Source organism: Cyprinodon tularosa, unplaced genomic scaffold, assembly GCF_016077235.1.
Source record: "Cyprinodon tularosa strain WSP-4 unplaced genomic scaffold, ASM1607723v1 ctg343, whole genome shotgun sequence".
Lineage (NCBI taxonomy): Eukaryota > Metazoa > Chordata > Actinopteri > Cyprinodontiformes > Cyprinodontidae > Cyprinodon > Cyprinodon tularosa.
In genome coordinates, this window is record NW_024039056.1 from 1,162,954 (window position 1) to 1,187,416 (window position 24,463).

The 24,463-nt window shown below is 37.8% G+C and overlaps 1 protein-coding gene across 3 annotated transcripts in view; it reads left to right on the plus strand.

Annotated features, from left to right (window-relative positions):
- The window catches only part of LOC119789671 (arginyl-tRNA--protein transferase 1), a 70,863-nt gene that overhangs the window by 27,095 nt on the left and 19,305 nt on the right, over positions 1–24,463 (plus strand). For all 3 annotated transcript variants that reach the window (XM_038294672.1, XM_038294670.1, XM_038294671.1), the window contains 3 exons: positions 2,809–2,841; positions 12,857–13,038; positions 16,719–16,818. In XM_038294672.1, the coding sequence (XP_038150600.1) occupies positions 2,809–2,841; positions 12,857–13,038; positions 16,719–16,818 (315 nt within the window). The remainder of the gene's footprint in view (positions 1–2,808; positions 2,842–12,856; positions 13,039–16,718; positions 16,819–24,463) is intronic.

Consider the following 24,463-nt stretch of genomic DNA (forward strand, 5'->3'; position numbering starts at 1 on the left):
AACCATATCCTTAGATCAGTGGTCATGTAGAAAAGAAAAGTGTTGGCAAACAACAGCACGTCTTCCTGTTGCAAAACTGTTACAGATTTAGCAAAACCCACTCAGAGAAAACAACTTCCAGTTTGCATGCAGACCTGTTTTCCATTTCGGACCACTAGTAAAATTGAATCACTTCAGCCCTTATTGATGCCACTTGGTCGAAGCGGTTTCATATGTTTGTTTTTTTAAGAAACATTTTTGGACCAAGTTTGACAACAAATTATAATGCATACGCAGTCTAGAAAAAAAAGATGCAAAATGGTGAAAATTTCATGTTTTTTCCCCCCTCAGATCAAGTAAATAAGGAAAAACAAAAAATATCAACTGTTGAATTGTTTTTATCTGAATACCTAAAAAATGTTTTTAAAGGGAAACTGAAATTTAGTTAAGTCTTAAAAAAAAAAAAAAAAAAAGAAAATAGAAATTTGACATAACTCTCCACATAAGAAGTCCTTTTAAAGGTATTTTCTGTTGCTAGTCGATTTTTGTTAGATGTTCTTGGTAACAATTAGTCTGGTTTTAAACCAAGAGTTGCTGCAGCATGCCAAATGAAATTAATCCTATCAAAACTGGGGAAGTTTTTAGACACGACATCCTAACAGAAGGAAGCATTATGTTTGTGTAAGTATGTATACATTTCCTGGCAAAGCATAACTGGAAAATGACCATAAATATTTCCCTCTTAATCTAATATTAGGTTCCTGACAGAGTTTAAGGGAACACCAGTAATTATTTGCATAGACACGCATGCATACACAAGTCCAAAGAGTCAGTTGCTTATTGGTCTTTGCTGTTTCACTGAGGCATCACTCAGTACCTGCACATGTGGCAATAATTTTCAGAAAAAATAAATCATCTTACATCTGCGTTCGATGTAAACAAAAACCCCTGAAATAATGTCTGGGAAGGATTTGAAAAGAGCTGTTATTTACAGCTTATTCATGCACAATAAAGACATTCATCTGAACTGAGCCACCAGTCTTTTGCTGTAATAGAGATTTTTTTTACCCACTCATGGCATTCCAAGTTTCTGCAACTTTGTTGAGCTTTGCGTAGCTAGTAAAGGTTTTTTGTCACTCAATAAGAGCAGCAGTTTGATTGTGCGAGATAACACTGAGAGGCTGAAATAGCAATTAGGCTTAAACAGATGTGTTTGTATAAATGCACCGTATTTGTAAAAGAACACAAATGTGTGCTTGCAATGGCTGCTTGGAAGCCTTAATTGTACACAGATGGGTGTTTACTGTAAGAAAGGGAGAGTTGGAGAGGAAGAGATGGGATCCATGTGTGGATGGACACCAGGATGTTCCAGCAACTTTTTTTTTGATGGACTTTGATGTTTTTATGAAAATGGAAGTAAAAGTTGTTGTGGGTTGGTTGTCGTTCAGAGGCTGAGACCTGTGCATTTCCATATTTGGGTTAACCAAATATCTTGCACATCCATGTGGTAAAAAAGGAGATGAACTGAGGCTGAATTCCATGTATACATGAAAGGTTCCTTATATTTAACAGCTAGGACTGGTTTACTAAACTTTACATGACAATTAAACCGTAACTTTAACTTATGAACTTCAGTCTCACTTGCATACATACCGCAGACAGTAATTCTTGCAAAGCCCCAATAAATGATGTAATCTAATAACTGCAGCTGTTGTCCCCTTGGTAAATCAGATTATATTTTATTCTCTTGGTAAATAAACCTTTATTTTATTAAGTTTTATTTGTTCCTTTTAGCTATACTGCAAACAGAAAGCCTTACAATTGGTATTATGACCAGCAGAAGCAGGAGTGGAAGATTACACTTCACCTGCAGCCTGAGTCGCTCTTCTGCACATGAGCAGAGATCATAGCTGATCTATAGAATAAGACTCTAGGATTTCCACATTCCAGACGTTCAGAAAATGTTTAAATATGCCTAATTTCTTTGTGTTCAGACAAATGTATTTTGAGGAAAGCGTTTGACAAGGGCATAAGTGCTTCAAAAGTAATAGATGGTTTTATTAATGTCACTGCTGCTCAGTCTGCTCTCTTTTGGATAACTTATCACCTTTAGCAGCTAATAAACTTGGTCATTATGTTACCTTTCAGTGTGAAACAGCTTTGGACAACATGAAACCACATCACTCAATGAATTATAGCTTTTTGAAAATTTTTATCTCCACCTTTTGTGTACCATATCTTGCTGTTTATCTCTGAGCTAGAAATCTTACGTAATTATAAAAAAAGATCTTTATAAAAGTCCAACATTTCAATACTTAACATTTTTAAACGACAAAGATTGAAGGATGCAGAGTTTGTTGTCTTGCCTTATGCTCCACACAACTGTAAACACGGCACTCTTAACTCCTCAACTAAATGGAACCACTGGAAATAGTATAGATAATAGACCAAAGATGTATATTTCCACAAACACAGAGCTCCACTTTAATTGATATCTGCTGTGCAGTTTAACGTGTGTTGAGAGACAGACTTCTGACGCTGGCATTGCTGCTTATTTTAGCTGTCATTGTGTCCTTCTCTAGATAACAAGCCTCGGCTGACGGGGTAAATGTTTTCATTTGTGTAAATAAAGGCTTCTTTTATGCCTGCAGTAAATGGAAGGCAATGTGATGCAAAAGCCAGGAGAAAATGGTAATGGATAAACAATATAGGACCACAAAGGAGATGTGTATGGTTTTCATTTGTGCCTATTGAGAAGAGTTGATGACCCAAAGAGCTAACTGTTTTTTTCCCCCCTCTTTCCTTCCCTCCTTTTGATTCCTTCCTCAGTTCCGGAGATTTCTTTGTGATTCACCACTAGAGGTATGTATTTCCTTTTACCTGCTGGCATTTTAACAGAAATGTCTGTATTCTTCAATATGTGTTACAGCTAGCTAAACCTACTTTGATGGTTTAGCTTTAAGATGTAAGACTTTTTATTCTCACGGAAATATGGATTAGAAAACAGGAAAATTCCAATGAAAACAACTGTACACTTTTCCTGGCCTGCCACATATGTTCCCTTTGCTCGCTCTCCTGATGAGCCCACAGCAGGATCGACTGGGGTTAACGTATTCAAGGAGGGGATTCTGTTTCATATGTGGGGGTTTAATTTAGTCTCACCTAAAGGGGGAAGAAACACAGAGAAATGTGGTCTGCAGACTGCATTATTTTAGCTGAAGGACCTCAGGAACCTTTTGACCTGTACAGCAGAGAACATATGCGCTCCAATGCATCGATTTTTTTTGTGTGCATCAGTTTAGGGACTAACATTCCAGCGCAAATATATGCATTCATGATGGGCAAGAATGCAATGTTGATTTAAAGTTGTAAAAAAAGAGGCATTTGAATTGTTGTTCTTACAGAGAAGAATTATTACACAAACTTTAATCATTTACAAAAACTGAAATGGATGCACAAGTTGAAATTGATGAAGAATTCTTTAGAACCCTAACATAATCAAAATTATACACATCGAAACAAACAAATGCTGATATTATTTTAAATAAGCAATTTGCAGAGAAACCTATGTCGTAGTCAGGAACAAGATCCTAGCATCATTCTTGTTAGATATTTCACCAGATTGGAAGAGTTCATTGAAATTTTTGGGTTTCCAACAGCTTTAAAGTCAGGGTTTTTAAGGTTATTTCTGAATCTTGATCACAGCATGCTCTACCCTTTCCATAGAAAATTTACCATTGGTTTGGGTTAAATGTCCTGTTGGAAGTTTGCATGTCAAGTAGGGATGCACGATATAATCGGCCCCCTATCGGTATCCGCCTGTATCGGCCTTAAAACTGAATATCGGACATCGGCCACCCCACCGATATTTAACCCGATATTTGATCAGCTTCTGAGTTTCTAAAGTCTAAAAAAAAAAAAAAAAATACTACTACTTCTTCTTCCTCAAACTTCTTTTTTACAGACTTAAAAACTTCTCAAGACGAGGGAAAAAATATTGATACATTAAAATATCACAATATCTTCATATGCTGATATATTGCCATTTAAAAACACCATATCAATCTCTTTTACTAATGAAATATTGCTATATGTCATCGTTATGCTACGAAATCCCCCGAAAATTCACGAAATTTTGCCATATTTTTATATGTTGATATATTGACGCGGTATCGGTCTATTTTACTAACAAAATCTCACAAGAATTTGCAAAATATCACGAGAGTTTGTAACAGAACGATGAAATTTCACGAGATTTTGAAAGTAAAATAGATCGATACCGCGTTTTTAAAAATCTATTTGATATCAGCATATGAAAATATATTTGAGTATATTATTTTTCAAAGTGTCAGAAATGAATAACAAAACTGCTATTTTCAATGACTACTTATTTTTGTCCAGCTTTAACATCGGTATCGATATCGGTTATCGGCTACATGAGTTTTAAAATATCGGCATATCGGATATCGGCCAAAATCCCAATGTCGTGCATCCCTAATGTCAAGTTTTAAGCTTATACTTGTGTTAGAAAAACAGGATCTTGAAGAATTTGAAGATGGTTCTTCCCTCTTCGTTATTCTGTCAACTTCATCCAGTGCCCTGTTAACACTGTCAAGAAAATGCTCCCTCAGAATGATTCAACTACCACTATGTTCTATAATTGGAGAGTTTTCTTACTTTTAACAATTTAATCTCAACTCATCTAAACACACTTTTTGTCATTGTGACTGCGTAGATCAATCAATTTGCAACACCGAATCCATTGTCTGCTTAGTGTTATAAATGATTAAAGTTTCATTCACTTTAAATAGTAGCTCTTTAGGTTATTTAGATTTAGGTAAAACAGCTAAAGTTGACTTAAATTGCAGAGTTTTTGGTTTTTCATGTGGAATATAAGACCAAGGATTTAACAGCAGACCAGGTGAGCACAGTCCATCAAAAACACCAGTGGACCTGGTGGGTCAGAACAATTACATCAACAATTAGACCCCAAGATGGGCACTTATTGCAGTCATTTTACTAGGTCTGAGGTCCAGAAGCACATTCGCACACAAACACAGTCACTCCGCTTTGTCCTGAGTGCCCCCTCAGGTCTTCACTAATGAACATCATTAGTGTTTATAGGAAACAAGCTTTTATCACCTCGTCAAAGCTGGCGACCAGGCACTCAGAATTACACAGTTCAGCACCCATACACATACGTGTTCACACTGTGGCACACTGCCTAACACATTTTTCTGCCTTGACTGTCTCTTCTTCTCCAAACGGCCATATCCTTTTCATTTAGCCTCCACTTGCACAACTTGGTTTTATTACTTTCTCTATCCAAGTGTTGAATTATCATGCATAAAAATCTTCACCACTCTGCGTGTTGTTCTCCAGCTGTGTCTAATCTGAGAGCTATTAGAGTACATACAGACGCTCACCACATGGACCTCCAAACGGTGTGGTTCAGCTCACATGTAAGGCTGCATTTATAAAAGCATTTTGCAAACTGCAGTTACAAATGCAGCTATAACTTTCTGACTTCTGGCAGCGTTTAATGTCATCCGAATAGCAGAAGATTCACTCTGAAAATCCAGGTAGTTAACATCACTTGGAGTTTTTTTCTGTTTTTGCAGCACCTTTAGAGAACACACTGGTGCAATGATACCAACAGTGGAAACTTCACTTTCTACAAAATGCAATAAAAGGCAACAGTGCTATGTTTAGCATGTTAGAAGTGGCTTCAATGTTATAAGTTGGACTGGGCTCAACCCTTTCTTTATATTGTGCTTGTTTATTTCTTTAGCTTTTTTTTAATGTGTCTGTCTGGGTGATGATTGCTGGATAATTGGGTTTGTAGATGATAAATTGCAAAACATTGTTTTAGTAATATCCTTTGTACTTTTTTGGAACCTGGTCTAAAACCTCAGTAAAAAAACAAAAAAAAAAAAAAATCCCTCAAGTATTTTTAGTGAGAAATCATCTGTAATTGTACCTGCAGTTCACCTTAAGGATTCCTACATATTTTTAAAAAGTATTCAGTCTTTCCTGATTGATTAAGCATGGACAAAATAGGGCTAAATTTGGAAACTATTCGAAATTTCTGGACATGCATTCCAAAAACAACATTTTCAAATAAGCCATTTATTGTTTTATTTTGAAATTTTGTCTTTCATACTCTGACATTCTGTATTTGAAATGGTTGATTACCAGTCCTATGCCAAACTTGATGGCAAAATGAATAAATAATAGGGATGTATCTAGATAATTTACCTTGGGATGTACCTCGATAATGACCCATAGGTCTAACCATTTTATATAGTCATAAGATGAATGTGTGTAAGGGTCGTCTATATTTAAAAAAGAATTTGGATCTATTTCTAGTAAGCTTTAACCCGCCACAGTCAACTTTAATCATATTAAAAATGATTAACAAACTAAAACATTGTGGCTAGTAAAAATGCTGAGTGACTTGTAATTTTGGAACTAGCCCAGTGGCTGATGATCAAAAAAGCCCTGAATGTCCCTCAGAGATGGTGCAGGGCAGTAGATCTCAAGGACTGAATTTGGACGCTCCTGCTGATGCCGATTATACTAGTCCCCAATTTGTTTTCAGGATATTTGAAGTGTTTAGATTATGATTCTGAGTCTGTTTATTTCTTTCCTCCCTACCAGGATTGCCTAAAGATAAAAACTCAATAAAACCAATCCAAACAACTTAGCTGTGTTTGTAAAGCCTTTCTGGTATCTTCTGAAGTAAAATACATGAGTTTTTCACCAGTTCAGTAAAATACCCTCAAAGGCAGAGCCAAATTAAAATCCTCTGATTTAAAAATAACATTAGAGCTGCAGAAGAATGATGAATTTGTAGAAATGGGCTATCTGTTGTTTAAGCTTAAATGAACAGCGGGAATGCCTCTTTAGAAAAAAAAAATTGTTTGATTATTGAATAATTTCTTGCATGTTTTTTGGTAGCTTCTCTGCCTTCATTTTTATTACACGTGAGTCTGAAAAGGCCTAATTTTAAGCTGTCATGCAGTAAAGTGAGCCGTTATCAGCGTGACCTGGTACCACTTAGATAGGGTACCACTCACTGGAAATAGTTTACAATTTTGAGTTTCCAGCTGACTGGTATCCAGTCAGAGTCAGCCAGCCTTAAAATCTGCTAATTTACATAATCAGACTGTTGTTTTTCCGCGTATGTACACACAACTTATTCTGGTGAAATCTTGCATTAAATAAAAAACAACTTTGTTTTAAGCTTTTCTCACAAATGAATGCCTCTTCTCATTCTTTAATGTGCAATTATCAGTTTAAATGCAGGGTGACCCCATTTGGGTGAACAGGTACTACCTTTCCTAAACTAAAGTGTAAAGAATAAACACGCAGAGTTTATTTACAATAGTTACTTTGGTAAATTTGGGTAAATAAAGTAGGTAAAATATTACTTCTGTTGGACCTTTCAAGATATCCTATGAAGCTGAACAGAGCACACAGGCCTTTAGCAATAGCTGATGCCTTGTTAAACTTATTTATTTATATTTTTTTTATCTGAAACAAGCATTAGGCCTTGATCAGATGGCCTTAGGGACCTGCTAGGGTAGGGGTCTGCAACCTGCAGCACTGGGGCTCTTTGGTCTCTCTACAATGGCTCAAAATGATATAGAGTCAAATAATAGTTTTGGTTAAAGTATATTTATAAATAGCATTTTTGCAAGGTGTAATTTTCGCTACAGCATGACATTAAACAAACAGGAATATGTTTCTAGGTCTTTATTTCTTGCCATTAGCTTGGAAACTATATGTTTATTTTTAAAATAAAATATCATATACAACTAAATCAATGATCAATGTTTACTCTTTATGAAACTCAGGTTTTGTCCTAATATCAAAAAATAAAAATGAAATTAACCATTGTTTAAAATGGCAACAGATTTCCTATCGCAGATATTTAAAAACGTAAAAAAGTGTATTTTATTTGAAATTCATGTTATATATGTGTCTCTTAGCCAGGCTCTGAATAAAATGGCTCTTTGGGGAGTGGCCGCCTAGTGATTAGGGCACAGAGCTTTGAATCCTGAGGTTTCGAGTTAAAGCCCCACTCCCACAGACTGCCACTCTGGGTCCCTGAGCAAGACCCTTCACCCCACACTGCTCCCTGGGTGCCGTACAATGGCAGCCCCCTGCTCCCCAAAGGGATAGGTTAAATGCAGAGCGTTAATTTCATTGCTTTGTACTTATGAGTGTATTCACAATAAACTCTAATTCTATTCTATTTGCATTAGAAAAGATGCAGACCCATGTAAACATTTGGAGATGTGAGCTGATGCTTTACCATTCAACATCCTGTGATGAAGTTAACTGGTAGAGAAGACCTTTTTATATTGGTATTTTTTCAATACTTTAAATTCACATTTTAGAATTAAAAACATTATAATCACCAGGATCTGAAGTGAATGTATATTCTCTAATTTAAAGTTTAATCATTTTTGTTCAGCTAATATTATTTCAGAAGAGATTTAAAGGTTGAAAAATGTCCCCCACCTCTTCACCATGTTTTGTTGATGTGATCTTGTGTTTGGGCCATATGAGAGTGATTTGGGGCTACTGGGGAAGCTGAGGTGGTTTGAAGTGTTATGGGTAATGTTGAGATTGTTGTCACAGTGGCAAGGACACAACCATTAAGCTGTCGTCTGAGTCAGTAGATGGGTCAGAGGAGGTCCAAAGTAAGCTCAGCAATCTTACTAACATTACGGCTAACACAATAAAGCTTTTACATTATTTCAGCAATATTCACAGTTGTATATTTTCCTCTTCCATGTTTACTCCAGGTGGGTTAAATGAATGCTCTTGTGTTGTTTTCAGTTACCTAAAGCTGTTAAATGACAGAGTAGGGTCTCTGACAAAGAGTCCAATGTTTCTGGAGTAACTGGTGTCTGATAAAAACAAGCTGTTATATAATGTTTGGTCTGATTGGCATAAATGGTGTTCTACGGTTTTCATAGCTGTGAGTCCATTGGTCTTATTTGTAGTAACCAGTTATATTTAAGAAAACCATCAGCCTTCTGGGGTCAAAGAGCTGCAGGGAAGGTGTCTCTCAGACTGTGCCTCATTTCTTTTTGGCAAGTTTTAATTTGGTCAGAATGCAGCCCCGGTGGATCCCCAGATTACTCAGTCAGCTCTCTGTGTTGTGATAACTGGCAGTGTCTGCCGCTTAACTGTGTCCAGATGAATGTCGGCTAAGGAGCCGGATCCTGTTACTAGCGCGCCGAAGAAAGACACACACACACAAACGTTAAACCTCTGCTCCAGCTTGACGTGACTTTTAACCCTAACCCCAAGCCTCTAGTCTTAAACCGACGGCTATAAAAGCGATAAAGTAGTTTGAGTGAAAAACCCAGCATGCCGATTCTTATGAGAAACGGTGTGTCTGTTAAAACCTCAAGTGTTTAGTTAATGGGATAGAGTCAAGCTCAGGGGTGCACACCTACACCCACATTCTTTTGTGCCACATGGAATGAGCGAAAGCAGATATATAGTAGAAAGCCTGGCAGCACGCCACAACCGCATTGTGGAATGGGCTTTGCTCACGCAGGTTCTTTTATTAAAAAGCTCTCTCCTGGAGAGTTTCTGTGGTCGGTCCCTCACATCGCCCAGCGGTAACCCCTCCTTGCTCTAGCTTTCACTCCACATTTGGGAACCATTAGCAAGCTAAACGGGAGGCTACTGTACACACCCTCTCATAATACACAAGGCTTGGCTGAGAAATACAGCAGTAATAATACACCATTATACAGTAAGTGTGTTGTATGGACCCTCTATGAGTTTAAGGTTTTATGTTGGAACTTTATTTCATACAGACGCAAAACGTGATCTGAGTAAATTACCCATTTTTAGGGCTTTTTTAACAAAACATTTTCGATTGAAATGTTTTCTGTTACTGGGTGAAATTAAAAAAATTACACTTTAAGTAAGGACATTTAAAGGAATAGTACACCCAAAACATGATTAGCCTTCATTTTCTACTCACCCCCATGCTGAACAACACTCTGGAGTACTTTTTTGATATCTCAAATGCATCTGGAGATCTGGGAGGCTTCTAGCTGTCTGCTGACATTCAAATAATGGAGGTGCCCAGCGCCCGAGGCAGAAAGGTCCATAAAAGTCCACAAAAAACGTGTCAATATTCCTCCATACTGCTCGTCCAATGTATTCCAAGTGTCCTGAGTGGGTAGCGTCCATAATTTACTCGAAACGAAGTCATTTAGAATGTTTTTAGAGCATAAACAGTAGTGTATAGGATTTCCTAAAAGCGCGTTCACGAGTCTACGGAAACCGCGGCAGACCAAACCAGACGAAAGTGCACATTCAGCGTCTGCTCTGCCGATAATGCAAGCGTAGAATAAGAAATGTGCCGTTTACCTGTGCAAAGAAAGAAACAACGACAGAAAAATGTCTGAGGACTTCAGTGTTGAGGAAGAGCATGAGTTCTTTGCCGAGCTGAATGCGCACTTTCGTCTGGTTTGGTCTGCCGCGGTTTCCGTAGACTAGTGAACGCGCTTTTAGGAAATCCTATACACTACTGTTTATGCTCTAAAAACATTCTAAATACCTTCGTTTCGAGTAAATTATGGACGCTACCCACTCAGGGCACTTGAAATACATTGGACGAGTGGTATGGAGGAATATTGACACGTTTTTTGTGGACTTTTATGGACCTTTCTGTCTCGGGCACCATAGACCTCAATTATTTGAATGTCAGCAGACAGCAAGAAGCCTCCCAGATCTCCAGATGCATTTGAGATATCAAAAAGTACTCCAGAGTGTTGTTCAGCATGGGGGTGAGTAGAAAATAAAGGCTAATCATGTTTTGGGTGTACTATTCCTTTAAGGCAGTAGTTTTGTGATTTAAAAGAGGTTGTAGTTACTTTTATAGCATTATGAAATTGGTCACAAATGACTGAAAAGGTCAGTCAGGAGGTTGGGGTGCGATTTTGGGGAGTATGAAAATTTTTAATAAACTTAAACTTGTAAGAAAAGTTTAAGAACCGCTGTTCTGGTCAGAGCTTAGACAAAATCCATGTGAGGTTCACCTCCAAAAATAAAAACTTAGGTAAGGAAGACAGATATGTTTAAGGGTTGTAGAGACATACCCTTAAAGGTACACTATATTGCCAAAAGTATTTGCTCACCCATCCAAATTATTGGAATCAGGTGTTCCAATCACTTCCATGGCCACAGGTGTATAAATTCAAGCACCTAGGCATGCAGACTGTTTTTACAAACATTTGTGAAAGAATGGGTCGCTCTCAGGAGCTCAGTGAATTCCAGCGTGGAACTGTGATAGGATGCCACCTGTGCAACAAATCCAGTCGTGAAATTTCCTCGCTCCTAAATATTCCACAGTCAACTGTCAGCTGTATTATAAGAAAATGGAAGTGTTTGGGAACGACAGCAACTCAGCCACGAAGTGGTAGGCCACGTAAACTGACGGAGCGGGGTCAGCGGATGCTGAAGCGCATAGTGCGAAGAGGTCGCCAACTTTCTGCAGAGTCAATCACTACAGACCTCCAAACTTCATGTGGCCTTCAGATTAGCTCAAGAACAGTGCGCAGAGAGCTTCATGGAATGGGTTTCCATGGTCGAGCAGCTGCATCCAAGCCATACATCACCAAGTGCAATGCAAAGCGTCGGATGCGGTGGTGTAAAGCACGCCGCCACTGGACTCTAGAGCAGTGGAGACGCGTTCTCTGGAGTGACGAATCGCGCTTCTCCATCTGGCAATCTGATGGACGGGTCTGGGTTTGGCGGTTGCCAGGAGAACGGTACTTGTCTGACTGCATTGTGCCAAGTGTAAAGTTTGGTGAAGGGGGGATTATGGTGTGGGGTTGTTTTTCAGGAGCTGGGCTTGGCCCCTTAGTTCCAAGGAAAGGAACTCTGAATGCTTCAGCATACCAAGACATTTTGGACAATTCCATGCTCCCAACTTTGTGGGAACAGTTTGGAGCTGGCCCCTTCCTCTTCCAACATGACTGTGCACCAGTGCACAAAGCAAGGTCCATAAAGACATGGATGACAGAGTCTGGTGTGGATGAACTTGACTGGCCTGCACAGAGTCCTGACCTCAACCCGATAGAACACCTTTGGGATGAATTAGAGCGGAGACTGAGAGCCAGGCCTTCTCGTCCAACATCAGTGTGCGACCTCACAAATGCGCTTCTGGAAGAATGGTCAAAAATTCCCATAAACACACTCCTAAACCTTGTGGACAGCCTTCCCAGAAGAGTTGAAGCTGTTCTAGCTGCAAAGGGTGGACCGACGTCATATTGAACCCTATGGATTAGGAACGGGATGTCACTTAAGCTCATATGTGAGTCAAGGCAGGTGAGCAAATACTTTTGGCAATATAGTGTATATCCAACTGTAACACTTCAAGTGAATATTTGTCAGAATGGTTTAGAATGGTCTGAATCATTAAATTAAAACCTTTTTTCAGACAATCAAACAGAATTACTAAAGTACTAACATACACAACAACATTACTAATACACACAAACATTATTTATATGCATAGTTTAGTCTTTATGCCTGAAAAGAGGTATGAAGAAGTGAAGCTTATTCTGACTGCTTCTCCTTCATACAGCCCTTAATATCAACAATTATCACCACTCCTACTCACAGGTTCATACTATTCCAATACTTCAGTAAGTGAGCAAATGCATGAGTTTGTTGTTTTACTTTCAATTCACAATTATGAATAGCTATTGGTTGGTTGTAGAAGTTGCAATAAAAAACAGCATAAACAATCCCCGTCGATTTCTAGATTTGACATTCAAGTTTAATTATTTCTTGAATTAAATTGATGTCTTTGTTTTTTGTTTTGTTTCTCTAGGCAGAACAGTCTCCCGATGGACCAGAGATGGGATACGGTTCCTTCCACCAGCAGTACTGGCTGGATGGACGCCTTGTGGCAGTGGGAGTGATTGATATCTTGCCTACCTGTGTGTCTTCAGTCTATCTGTACTACCATCCAGACTTTGCATCGCTTTCTCTAGGGTCATACTCTGCTCTCAGGTCAGTAGCTTAAGATTTTTATCCTTCTGTACACAAGATATCTCCGGCTACTAAGCTTAGGATGAAAAAAGAAACAACCAATCATTATGGCGATTAACTTAATTTGATTTCCTTTCTTATTCCCTCCTCTTTTCCCATCTCTCAGCTGCATTCCTTCTGTTTCTTCTTTTTCTGTTGACCTCAGCATCAGATTATATGTTCTGTAAGGCTTTAGATAAAAAAAAACACCTTTCTTCACAGTTGATTGGTTGCGGCAGTGCTCTGTTTGTGCTTCAGCCGATGACAGTTCTCTCCTCCAAGCCTGAATATAAGAGCACACTCACACACTGTGGGCACACACATCCTGCATTTCCTATAAGATGTAATTCAATAATGTGAGAAAGGCTTTTAAAGATATTTTCAGCGTGTTTAGGTGTCGTACTATGGGTTTCGGGTGTCCAGGCAAATGTGCAGATGTAATCTTGCTCTAAATCAGCAAAGCAGAGGTCAAAATATTTGCAGCTGCCTGTATAGAGGGAACTCCCTAGTCATCCTGAGCTCATAGTCCCCCATCACTTATTTTTTAAGGGCCTGAGTCAAAGAGTAACACAGATTACTCTGTGTGGAGGAGGGAGCCAGCAGCACTGAAATCCTCCCACTTGTTTATAGACACCAGAGTCTGCGCCTTTGATCTGCTCTGGGCGCTCTCTGTTCCCCCTCTGTCTTCATCTTGCTGCTCAGAGTTCAGATGCTCTTTAATGCACTTTTTACTTATTAAACAGAAATTGAGATTGACATTAAAGGGCACTCAACTAGTTTAGAGAGCATCACATGCAGACATACTGCAGGTCCTGTGATCCATTTCATTTTCCAGCCGTCTGTCCTCCATACTGTTTCTCACTACTTGAAGTCACTACTGATTAATGCAGGTTAGTAGTTTATTAGAAAACTGAGCAGAGATGTTTTCTGCATTCTTGATCTGTAATCTTTACTTCATAAGTTTAAGAATAATGATACAATAGATGGATAAAAAAACTTAGTCACTACCCTTTATGTGCGATCTTCTGCTCTCTCCATTTTCAGGTCAGATTTCCAGACTAGTGGCAATAAGATCTCTAATTGACAAAACATATTTTTTAGATCACAGAGGAACAACATTTTTGATAATTTACAGTTAACAGGGGTAAAACACCTTCTCACTCCAGTCCTGTAGGTGGTGGTAATGCGCTTAGAGTGGGTTTGCTGCCACACAGAAGGGAAGAGAGCGTTGTAGCTGGCGCGCCAATACATGCAAACTAGAGGGATACGCTTTTCCACATATCAGTAACAGTAAAGTCCTTCAACAATAGAGGCTTTAAAAGTAATAAAATAAAATGTAATTGCAACATTGGTTTGTAAAATGTAGATTTTTTTTTGCTAAATTGTTTCACCCTGGTGGGCATAATAGGCAGTGTCTTACTCAAGCTTTCATACTAATGTTTTAAATTTGAAAAGTTTGTCCTGCTTTTTTATTTAGCCCCCACATCACGATTCTCACTTCATAATTTCAGTTCAGTAAAATTGAAATGATGTCTTTTAGTTTTTAGAATGAGATTCTTTCACATACAATTCAGGGCTGCATCCCGCTCCTCATGGTATGCAGAGTTTTATTTCCTTTGTGTGCATATGCACATCAGTATGAGGGAAGCAGTTCAGGAGCAGAGGCCTTGATAATTGGCTTGTGGTGGAGTGTCAGATGGCTGAAGAGGGGATAATGGCAGACTCAAGCTGCTGCCATTGGGCTGGAGGCGGGGGTGTGAAGGCCTCAAGTAAAGGGGGAAACATGGCTTTTTGTGAATGGGCACCTCCCCTCTCTTGACCCCCCTCATCCAATTCAGCCCTGCCGGGTCCTTTTGTAGTGAGGGGATGGGAACCCAGGAACCTGGCAGAAAGCGGGTGACCTTCTAGCACCTCGCTCTCCCTGCCTCTCTTCTCCATCTCTTTCTCTTTCTTGACCCTCATCTTTTATATTCTCCTCCTGCTCTCTCACTCCCTGTGTCTCCCCCCTTTCTCCCCTTGCTTCCTTTGTCCCACATCTTATTTTTCAGTGCATCTATTTTATTTTAAGGCCTCCTAAGCTTTGTAAGAAAGGGAGGTCTCCCCCTTCCTTTTAGCGGGTGAAGCACAGAGCACTAGAAGGAAGAGTGATACAAAAAGGGAGCAAAAAAGGGAACTAGAATTTAGCTATGGAAGAGCAAAGGAAATGGCTAATGGAAAGGGGAAAAATAGGCTTTGAGTAAAAGGATGCAATTAAGAAGGAAACTATTGAGGAAAAATAAAGACGTACTGTATTTAGAAGTGGTGCATAAATCTTGCAAGTCTTTAATCTTTATTTTACACGCTCCCTTCAGTTCCTTTTTCTCCATCTAAGGGGTTAATGCTGGTAGAGGAAAGGCGGTTGTTTTTGCATGAGTCCAAGAAAAGCAATCCTGTTTTACTGTGGGTGTTTACTTCCTGAGCTTTGGTGCTAGCAGTGTTGCTAGAAAAACTTTGTTTTTATTAATTCTCTCAGTATATAAGACCTTCATAGATGGACATTTATGAACAGTGCATTTTATTCCATTTGGGTTACATCAAGATTTTGAACAATTTTACGTTTTTTCCTTGCTTGTAAAACATTTATATTAGTTATTTTGGACGGGGGCAAGTGTTAAGTTGGGAAAGACTACAAAGGTAAACATTGATATGCTGTGGTGTCCCTCGGTGGGCATTTTGGTTGCAAAAACAACATGGAAACCCAATAATACAAAGCAAGATAGGATTAAAATTCAACACGATTAAATTAAGATAGATGATCATTCATGAATTCATTGCTATTTCTTTTATTAGAACCTGATTCGATCTAACTATTAACAATAATGGTAAGGCTTTCCACATGCGGATCCCTGGTAGAAAGAAATGTGGAGACTACGGAGGTTTTTCTGCTGTCTTAATATAATCTATATACATTTTCAGGAAACAGAAAATATTTGCTGCAGTTTTTTTTTTAGATGGCAAAAAAAGAACAGCTTTCAAAAGAAACTGAGGACAAAAAAAAAATCCAATTTGAATGATTTTTGTAAAATATTAAGTAAATAAAAGCTTCTGGTTTGGGTTAATATGTTTATATATTCAGATATTATACTTTGCTTCACCGTCTGCAACAAAACCAGGAAAAGCTCCTTTGGTCAGTCGTCTTTTTCATACTTCATATTCATAGAACATGGTATTCATACAACTGAAAAACATTTCATCACTACACATTTTCCCATAAACAGTAGCCTTTCAATAATCGAAATGAAATCATGATGTAAATGAGCACACATCATAGATTGACTTAAATTTGACTTATTCTTTCTCCATGCGGTTTGTTTTAGTGCATTAAGAATGCTTTTATATTTGCTGATGTTTTAATATTTACTAACATATCTTTGGTAAATGTTATGCTTGCTGTATATGTGTATTTATTTGTTTTATTGTCTTTGTTTTCCCTTCTATGGGACTACAGATTAAAATGAAATCTTGTGGTTAAATGTGGTGTATTTAGATGATAGTTTAATGTACTTGTGTTGATAAATGTCCACTGTCACATTATTAAATAAACAAAATTAAAAGTTTAAATCTAATCAGAATTAACTTTTAAAAAAAAAATTTTAAACTCTATTCACGTGTCCACCCTACAGGGAGATTGCTTTTACCAGGCAGTTGCAGAAACAGTCGTCCAAGCTGTGCTACTACTACCTAGGCTTTTACATTCACTCCTGCCCCAAGATGCGTTATAAGGTAACTTGCACCACTGTACACAATCTTTTCATCTGAAATATAAAGCTGCTCACCTCTGAACATAAAGTGAATTATTATCCTGCACAGTTGGTTTCATTTTGTTCTACGTTTACTTTTAAACATAACTCCCCTTTATCTTTTAAGATAAAAGATAAAGGGGAGTTATGTCTCTGCTCAGGATTTAATGTAAACAGTGTGTCCAGTTACTGCTTTAACAATCTTTCTCAAAATGACAAACTTTATTTATGGGCAAAATGTGCATTTCAATGTTTTTACCCTTTGCAACAATTTCTCATTGAAAAGAAAGAAACACTACTGGTCTGTCTTGCTCGTCTAGTGACCTTGGATGATCACTACTTTTCCAGGTGCATGGTGGGAAATTTTGAGCCCACTACTTTTTCGTCCACTAGACATTCAGACACTCATATCAATGGCGTAACCCATGTAGGGTGGTTAGGGCAGACGTTCTGACGTAGACTTAGTCTATATTCACATATGATACACAAGAAAATTTAAAATTTTGTTTACATATAATTCATATACTTTTTTATATGCCCCTGTTTGACCACACACTTTAAAAGATGGAAGTGTTTGACTCATGTAAGGATGGGGGGCATGTCAGAGTTGAAATAAACCCGAGCTGCCTGAGAGCACAGTTGGCCTGTAGGTGTTCCTTAATGTGGATTTTATCTGGGTGATCACACCTTAATATGCTATTTGGCTTACATAGATGGCTTAAGTTTGAAGGGTATAAGAGTCTTAATAGGAGCTAAACTTGAAAAAACTAAATCACATAACTGGGTTGGGGTTAATTTACAATCGATTTTCTTCTCTAAAGTCATTATAGATAATGTGGCTGCAGAGCTTATGTTAGGATTAAGTTCTGTTAAAGGTAGGCTCTGTCTACACCTTGAATTGTCTCTCTCTAGTTCTTTTTCCTGAAAAAAAGATCACTCAGGACTAATTCTTTAAATAACACTTATTAACGTATATGTATTAAATAACCATGAGACATGCCAACAGATTTTTATAGAAATTTTAATCTTACTGAGATCAGTGAAGTTGCTTAGAGCTCGCCTCTCGGGAAGTGGCCCTGACAAACAGGTAGAGAAGTATTTTATACTTCAGTATGCTGCATCATCACAACGTTACATCATACACGTCTGCGGACGAGGAGACATCCATGGCTCCAGCCTTTTCAAAATATTACACTTTTTTCTTAACTGAAGAACACCGCTCTCATTCCATTCCCAAATATTTGCCACGTACAGAACCAAGATTATAATGTATATAGCCGGACCGAGGAACTGGCCTAAGTAGATAAACTACTGGAGAAAACATCAATTCTGACACGCAACAGGCAGCTAATATTAAGGTTTAATAAACTCACACATTATCAATGATAATTATCCTAACAGTTCCCAAAGAATTAGAACAATATCAGCCTGTAGCATAAACTTTCTTTTGTCAATGTCTTTAGGAAAATATTGAGACTCCGTTTTAAAGTTTGAAGTTCATAATCCATTTCTTTTTTGTTCAAGTTACATCAGTTTTATGCAGTATTCAGTTAAACCTTGGAGATTAAGTTAAGGAAAAAGAAAGAGCTGTATATAATTCTGCAGTAAAAAAGTTGGGTTCCCCATCTTGAGATGCTTGCATCTTTGAATTGCTGGTCTGATTGTTTTGTCACACCCTGTACATCTTCAGTTTATAAGGATGTTAATCTTGAGACCAAGGGTGCTGAAAAATCTTTGAGTGTTGGATAGTAGTGAAAGAAAAGTTTTTTTTCCAAAATCCACTGGTTTTTTTTAGGTTTACTAGTTATTCCTTTCTCTTTTATACTTTCACACCATCCTCAGTTTGTTTGGTTTTCCCAGAGATTGTTCCTGTCCATGAGAGCCTGATGTACTGTTGAAGATTATGGCAAACTGCCATATCTTTTTATCTGGCGTCTTGCACAGCGCTTTGCCTAATTTCTCAGTTTGACAGTGTGTGCAAGGAATGCACATGAGTGTGTTGTGTTTGCATCTGTGTTTTGAATCTTGCTCACAATGTTTCTCTAAGAACTTGCGCTGTTACCACAGTACCTTACCCTCCAATGGTGGCATTTACTACCCCACCCTCGTATGTTTCCTTGTCTGTTTGTCATTGCAGCGTCTAGCACACCAACTCCCCGCTTCTTCCTATTTTACCCATTGGGAGGGATCACAGAACAAGGGTGAGAAGGTTGCCCATTTCCCACCTTTAGACTCGCGCAGTCTCACAGAAAAGCACCGATGCTCAAACATGCTCCCAGCGACATGCACAGTGTTTTGCTCCTCTGTCTGATTTGCATATTTTTAGTTCATTAATGCACAGACATACTGAGGCATTGTCTGGCTCTTTAAGCCTGCTTTGTTTTTGTGCTGAAGTTTAACTGGTTTTGGGATCTCACGCTTGGTTCCAGTCTCTTAAGGGGCCAAGATATAAGCACTTGTGAGCACCATTATTAAACACAATTCTTTCTCCTTTTTTAAAGAATGTTTTAGAATAAAGTTTGGATTTAACTGGTGTACTTGAATAACAAGTCCAATAGTACGCAGAAAACCTTCAAAATGTTTCGATATCTTTATCCTTAAGATCCTTTTGTATATTAAATACATCTTGTATTAAATAATATTGGGTATTTTTTGCTGATGTTGGGCTTCTACTCAGCATAAGGTTTCTACTGGGGTTAAAAATGAAAAGTACTAAAATCTAATTAGATTTTCAATGCTACATGTTTCCTTTGCTGCAAATGAATTTGTTGAATTTCATCTTGTGTTGTCCAGCTTCAGATAAGTAGAAAAAAAAAGATTTAATTTTAAAACGTCCAGCTACTCATATGCATTTAGAGTGAGTTCCTAAAGTTGGGTATTTCTAGCTAAATTACTAATTTTATGACCCTCATATTGGTCACATACCGCAGTGCATCTGTTGTATCTTTCACTCTTTTGCCCTCTTTTGGCATACCTTTTGGCTGTATGATTTTACTGCCCATTTAAAGTTAAAAGTCTGAACTCTCATTGTTATTCTTGAGCTGTTAATTTGGAAAAGAATCCTTCCTGCTGGGTCCCAGCACTGTGTCCAGGAAGACGGCCCCATATGAGATGAGCTTGTGAGCACTGCCAACGGCAGGACGTGGTCCCATAGAGGAGCCTTAAAGGGTCCTCAGAAGACTTGAAGTACAGCCAGAACCCGGGAGGATGCCTGGCTGGTGTCAGACCCACTCCTTTGTTCTTAAAGCTGGGACTGAACGTCCCACAGAGTCTTCCTGGTTTGGCTGGCGGCTCAGAGTTCAACGTGACATTGTGCCCTTGGCTTCTGTCCCTGGTCCATTTGCCCTCCCTGGCCTTCTGATGTTGAGCTTTCTGTCAGGAGCAGAAGGTTGAGCTGTTGGAGTCTAAATGAGTGCAGAGGTCTTGGCCCTTCTGTCACTTTTCTTTCTCCTGAAGCCTCTTATATGTTTAAGCTCACAGTCGTTTGAAACGCTGAGCTGTTTGTTGATTTGCACAGATACTTAAAAGGCAAAGAGATAGCTTTAAAGTCTGTTTTAAGGCTAACATTGAGCCTGGGCTGGCCATCTCTATCCTCAATTTAATAAAGAATATTGATTGTATAGAATATGTGAGCACAAACATAATTTAGAGAGATCATGGTCAAATGCAAGCACTCTCTGAAAGTGTTCCTCAACTGCAAAATATACCACACATGCATGCATACCTCTTTTATTAGACTTTAACAAAAAAATCCTTCTGCATGTATGCATAGTCAAGTTTTATGATGTTTAAAGTTGCAGAGCTTAGCTTTTTAAAATGTTTGTATAAATCTTAACTCATAAGGGCTTTGATTGGCACACATATTTATTATATTAAATAATTCAAACAAATACCTGTTAAGGTTATTGTGTAAAATTATTTTATTTCCTTTTCATCTTTTAATATATGCTCTCATTATGTTCACAGATTTGATATTCGGTTTAAGTTTAAATTTTTTTTTTCATCACACCTCTTAAGTGATATTTAAAATGACTACTGGTTGTAGTAGTTTAATACTAATGTTGAATTTCCTCTCAGGCTCAAAAAAAGTATTAAAACATGCTTAAATATATGTATTTCTTTACCCAATGTTATTGACAGATTTGTTAAAGCCCATTTAAATTGCTTGGTTTTAAGAGTAATTTATAAAAGATGTTAAGATATTCAAGGCCTTTCATAAGCTCAATGTTTGCCTTGTTTATCAATTTAAATAGGTTAATGCATATAGGGCAGCGATAAATTAATATTGTAGTTAGAGATTATTCCATTGTTAATCCTCATTATTCAATTGGACAAAATGTGTCACATTCTGCAGACTGTTCACTTATTGATTTATCTTACATGAATAACAGGAACACATAGAAGAAAATTCCAATAGTCTATTTACTTTTAAAATAAGGAAATCAAAAGTTAATTAAGGAAATAAGGAAATTAAAAGGTAACATTCTGGATGCATTCTGGATTTTTTTTATACTTCATTTATACATTTTTTTTTAGAATTTTTTTATTAGATATTTAATGTTATTTTTATATATTTCTATATTTCTTTCCAGGTGTATATTCTGTACACAAACCTAATGCTACCATGCTGGTTTTATTTTAAAACCCTGTTTTTACTGCATTTCGAATCCAGCCTCTATGGTTCCATTAGCTACATAAACAGCTTTGTACACTTCTCCAGTGGTACGTGATTGTACGCAGGCTCTGAACTGATGGAGATGGGAGATCAACATCTTCTCTGACAAAACGATTTCTGCTCAGAATGTTTTTTTTATTTATTTATTTTTTTGTTATGTTTGCTGCTGCAGGTTTCAGATAAGCTTTGAGCTGCATATTTCCATTTTTGGTCAACTTCCTCCCACCTCATAGTGATGTGTAATTTCTTTCCATAATGAGTGTAAACTTCTTACTGGAAACGATTTTCTTACAGCTTTGCGTTTTAATGGAAAGGTGAAATTTAAAGAAAACAAATTAAGTATTTAATCCACTTTAGTCCATTTAAAATCTACTTTCAGTCTTACTGTTTTGGGCACTAGTCAAGTGAGACATTCCAGCACGCCTCTCTCATAGACTTGGAGTTGCAGTTCTAACCTCATGGTGCTGAGTAACGGTAACAGTAACATCAAGTTGGTCTCGCTCTTGTTATGATTTTTCTGTGAAAGGTTGTGTTCCTATGAGGTAAGGAAACCATGAAAAGGTCCACAGCGGACACCAGGACAAGAAAATGGAGCATTTGTTCTTCGGCGATACTTAAGAGTCTTTTAAAGAACCTCTTGTCGTTACAGCTGCACCTCTGGTCCCTTTCAGCCCAGCTCCTCCTCATCCACTAATAACAAACCCTGTCAGAGAGCTGGTCAGTTTTACAGTCCCAGCCAGCACTTTTCCACATGCCCAAAGCTCGTGAATAAAGAGAATTCGAGATAAATCCATCCAGGTGTCAGTGGGTGTATGGAAGAGGGCATCAGGTTACAAATTAACAAATCTGATAGTGGTTTAAAACCACCGCTGCAACACTAAAGTTTGTCTTAATCGGGGAATGCCGGCAGGCTTTTCTGTCACCTTCTGCGCAAACTTTGTGCTTGTAACATAAATTAGAACTGACATATAGGGCCTCCTGATTATATAGTGTACTAAAACTTTTTTTAGGAAATGTGTATATAAACTTGTACACAGATGTTTAATGCCATTTCTAAGGGCGAAATAAGCAATACATTTATTGTTAAGTTATCCAAAATCATTTTCAACTTCTACAAGGTTTCAGCCATGTTCTCCTTTCAAATCCAGAGGTACATAGTGTTACGGTGCTTATTTTCTTTTTCCGTGGCCAATCGTAGGAGAGTTCCCAGGGTTGCCAAAACAGAGGGCAGCATTTGGTATTCTATGTTGCTAAAAACAGCACCAGCCATTTCAATACTTGCTCATTAAAGGTACATTTTTCTGGTAGGAAGAACTATCTATCCATAAGAGTGTTTTTTTTTTTTTTTTTCTTTTCCCAGACAGCCTTTCTCTGTGCTCAAGTTCAGAGTGGCAGGTTACAACATGCTAAAAAGCTCCAAGGCAAATCTCTCATGATTCTGCATGCTTGCCTTTTTTACTCAATGAGCCATAAACATAGAGCGTTGTGCGTACGTGTGTGACCTCATATTCACTTTGTCACTTGTTGAACATCTGGGTAGATTGGGAGTGACATGATGCATCCGAGGCATGTAGACACCCTCATCTCTGTGTACCATGTAACACTTCACTGACCATTTTCTTTTTTATAAGGGCAGACATTTCTCTTAATTTATTTTTGTTTGAGCAGGGTTCTTGAAATTATTCTGGAATATCACAGTCATCACATTACAGTCAAAATTTTCTGTATTTTCAATTCAATTCAATTCAGTTTATTTATATAGCGCCAAATTCACAACACATGTCATCTCAAGGCACTTTACAGTATTAATTTTATTGTTACATGTCATGATAGACCAACACAAATAGTCTAAAACTGCACAGTGGAAGGGAATTTAAGCAGACATTGAAATACACATTAAAAACAGGCTTGTTTTCTTCCTATATCTTATTCTAAAAAAGATATTATCTGAAGAGTACAATAAACTGAAAGAAAACATAGGGGATCTAATAGTTTTTCCGTGATCGTACTGTAGTTGCTTTTAATTTTTGTTTAAAAAATAAAAATCTTAAAGTGCCCCTTCCCGGTTTTACAGGTTTACCTTCGGACACTTTTTCATAAAGGCCAGATTTGACGAGTACAACGCTAAAAGTTACCATGTTGATAAAATCTCATAAGCTAAGGATCTTCAGAGATGCCACTTTGTGTTTGTAATGCATAAAATCTCAATAAATTACATTCAAAGTTGATGAGGTACAAGAGACTTTGAGTATGTTTTTGCAAATCACTGTACATAGAATGACACTTATGTGATTTATGTGAAAGAAAAGTGTTCGTATAAAACTGTGTTGGTCCAAACAAAAGACAACCACATCCCTTATTTTGCCTGTTCCTGTTTCTATACTTCTTTCAGCAACTGTCCAAAAACAGTTGCCCATATGCTGGTAGGGGTAACAGATTGATGGTGTCTGAAGAAACTTCCAGATGATCCCATTTAAAGATAAAAACAGGCTAAAACATCTTTCTTCATTTAGTCTTATGTCGTTGTACGTCTGAAAGACTGGAGGGATTTATGCATTCGGGTTGTTGGTAATCCCACTACCTTTGATCGTGTTTATGCTGATCTGATGCAGTAACTCAGCGGTTTAGGGCTTAGGTGTTAATTTATTGATTTATTGTAGTCAGTTCTGTTTCACATGGAGCAATGCTTTACTCGTATTAGTTTATTTCTCTCGACATTTTTAAGTTATTCAGGTCGAAATTGTAATTATCTTGGCTTTTTAAATTTTTTTTTTTTTTTCGTGGAGTCCCTTAAAGCAGTTCTGATGAAGCCTCATGCCGTCACACTGAGATTAAGCCCCCAGCCCGGACCATTTTTAACCGCAAAATATCCAGGTTTTCTTCCCTCCCCCAGTTTTAAAATTGAGCCTTTCTGACAGAAAGCGTGTTGTTTGACTTTAGCTCGACAGGAGAC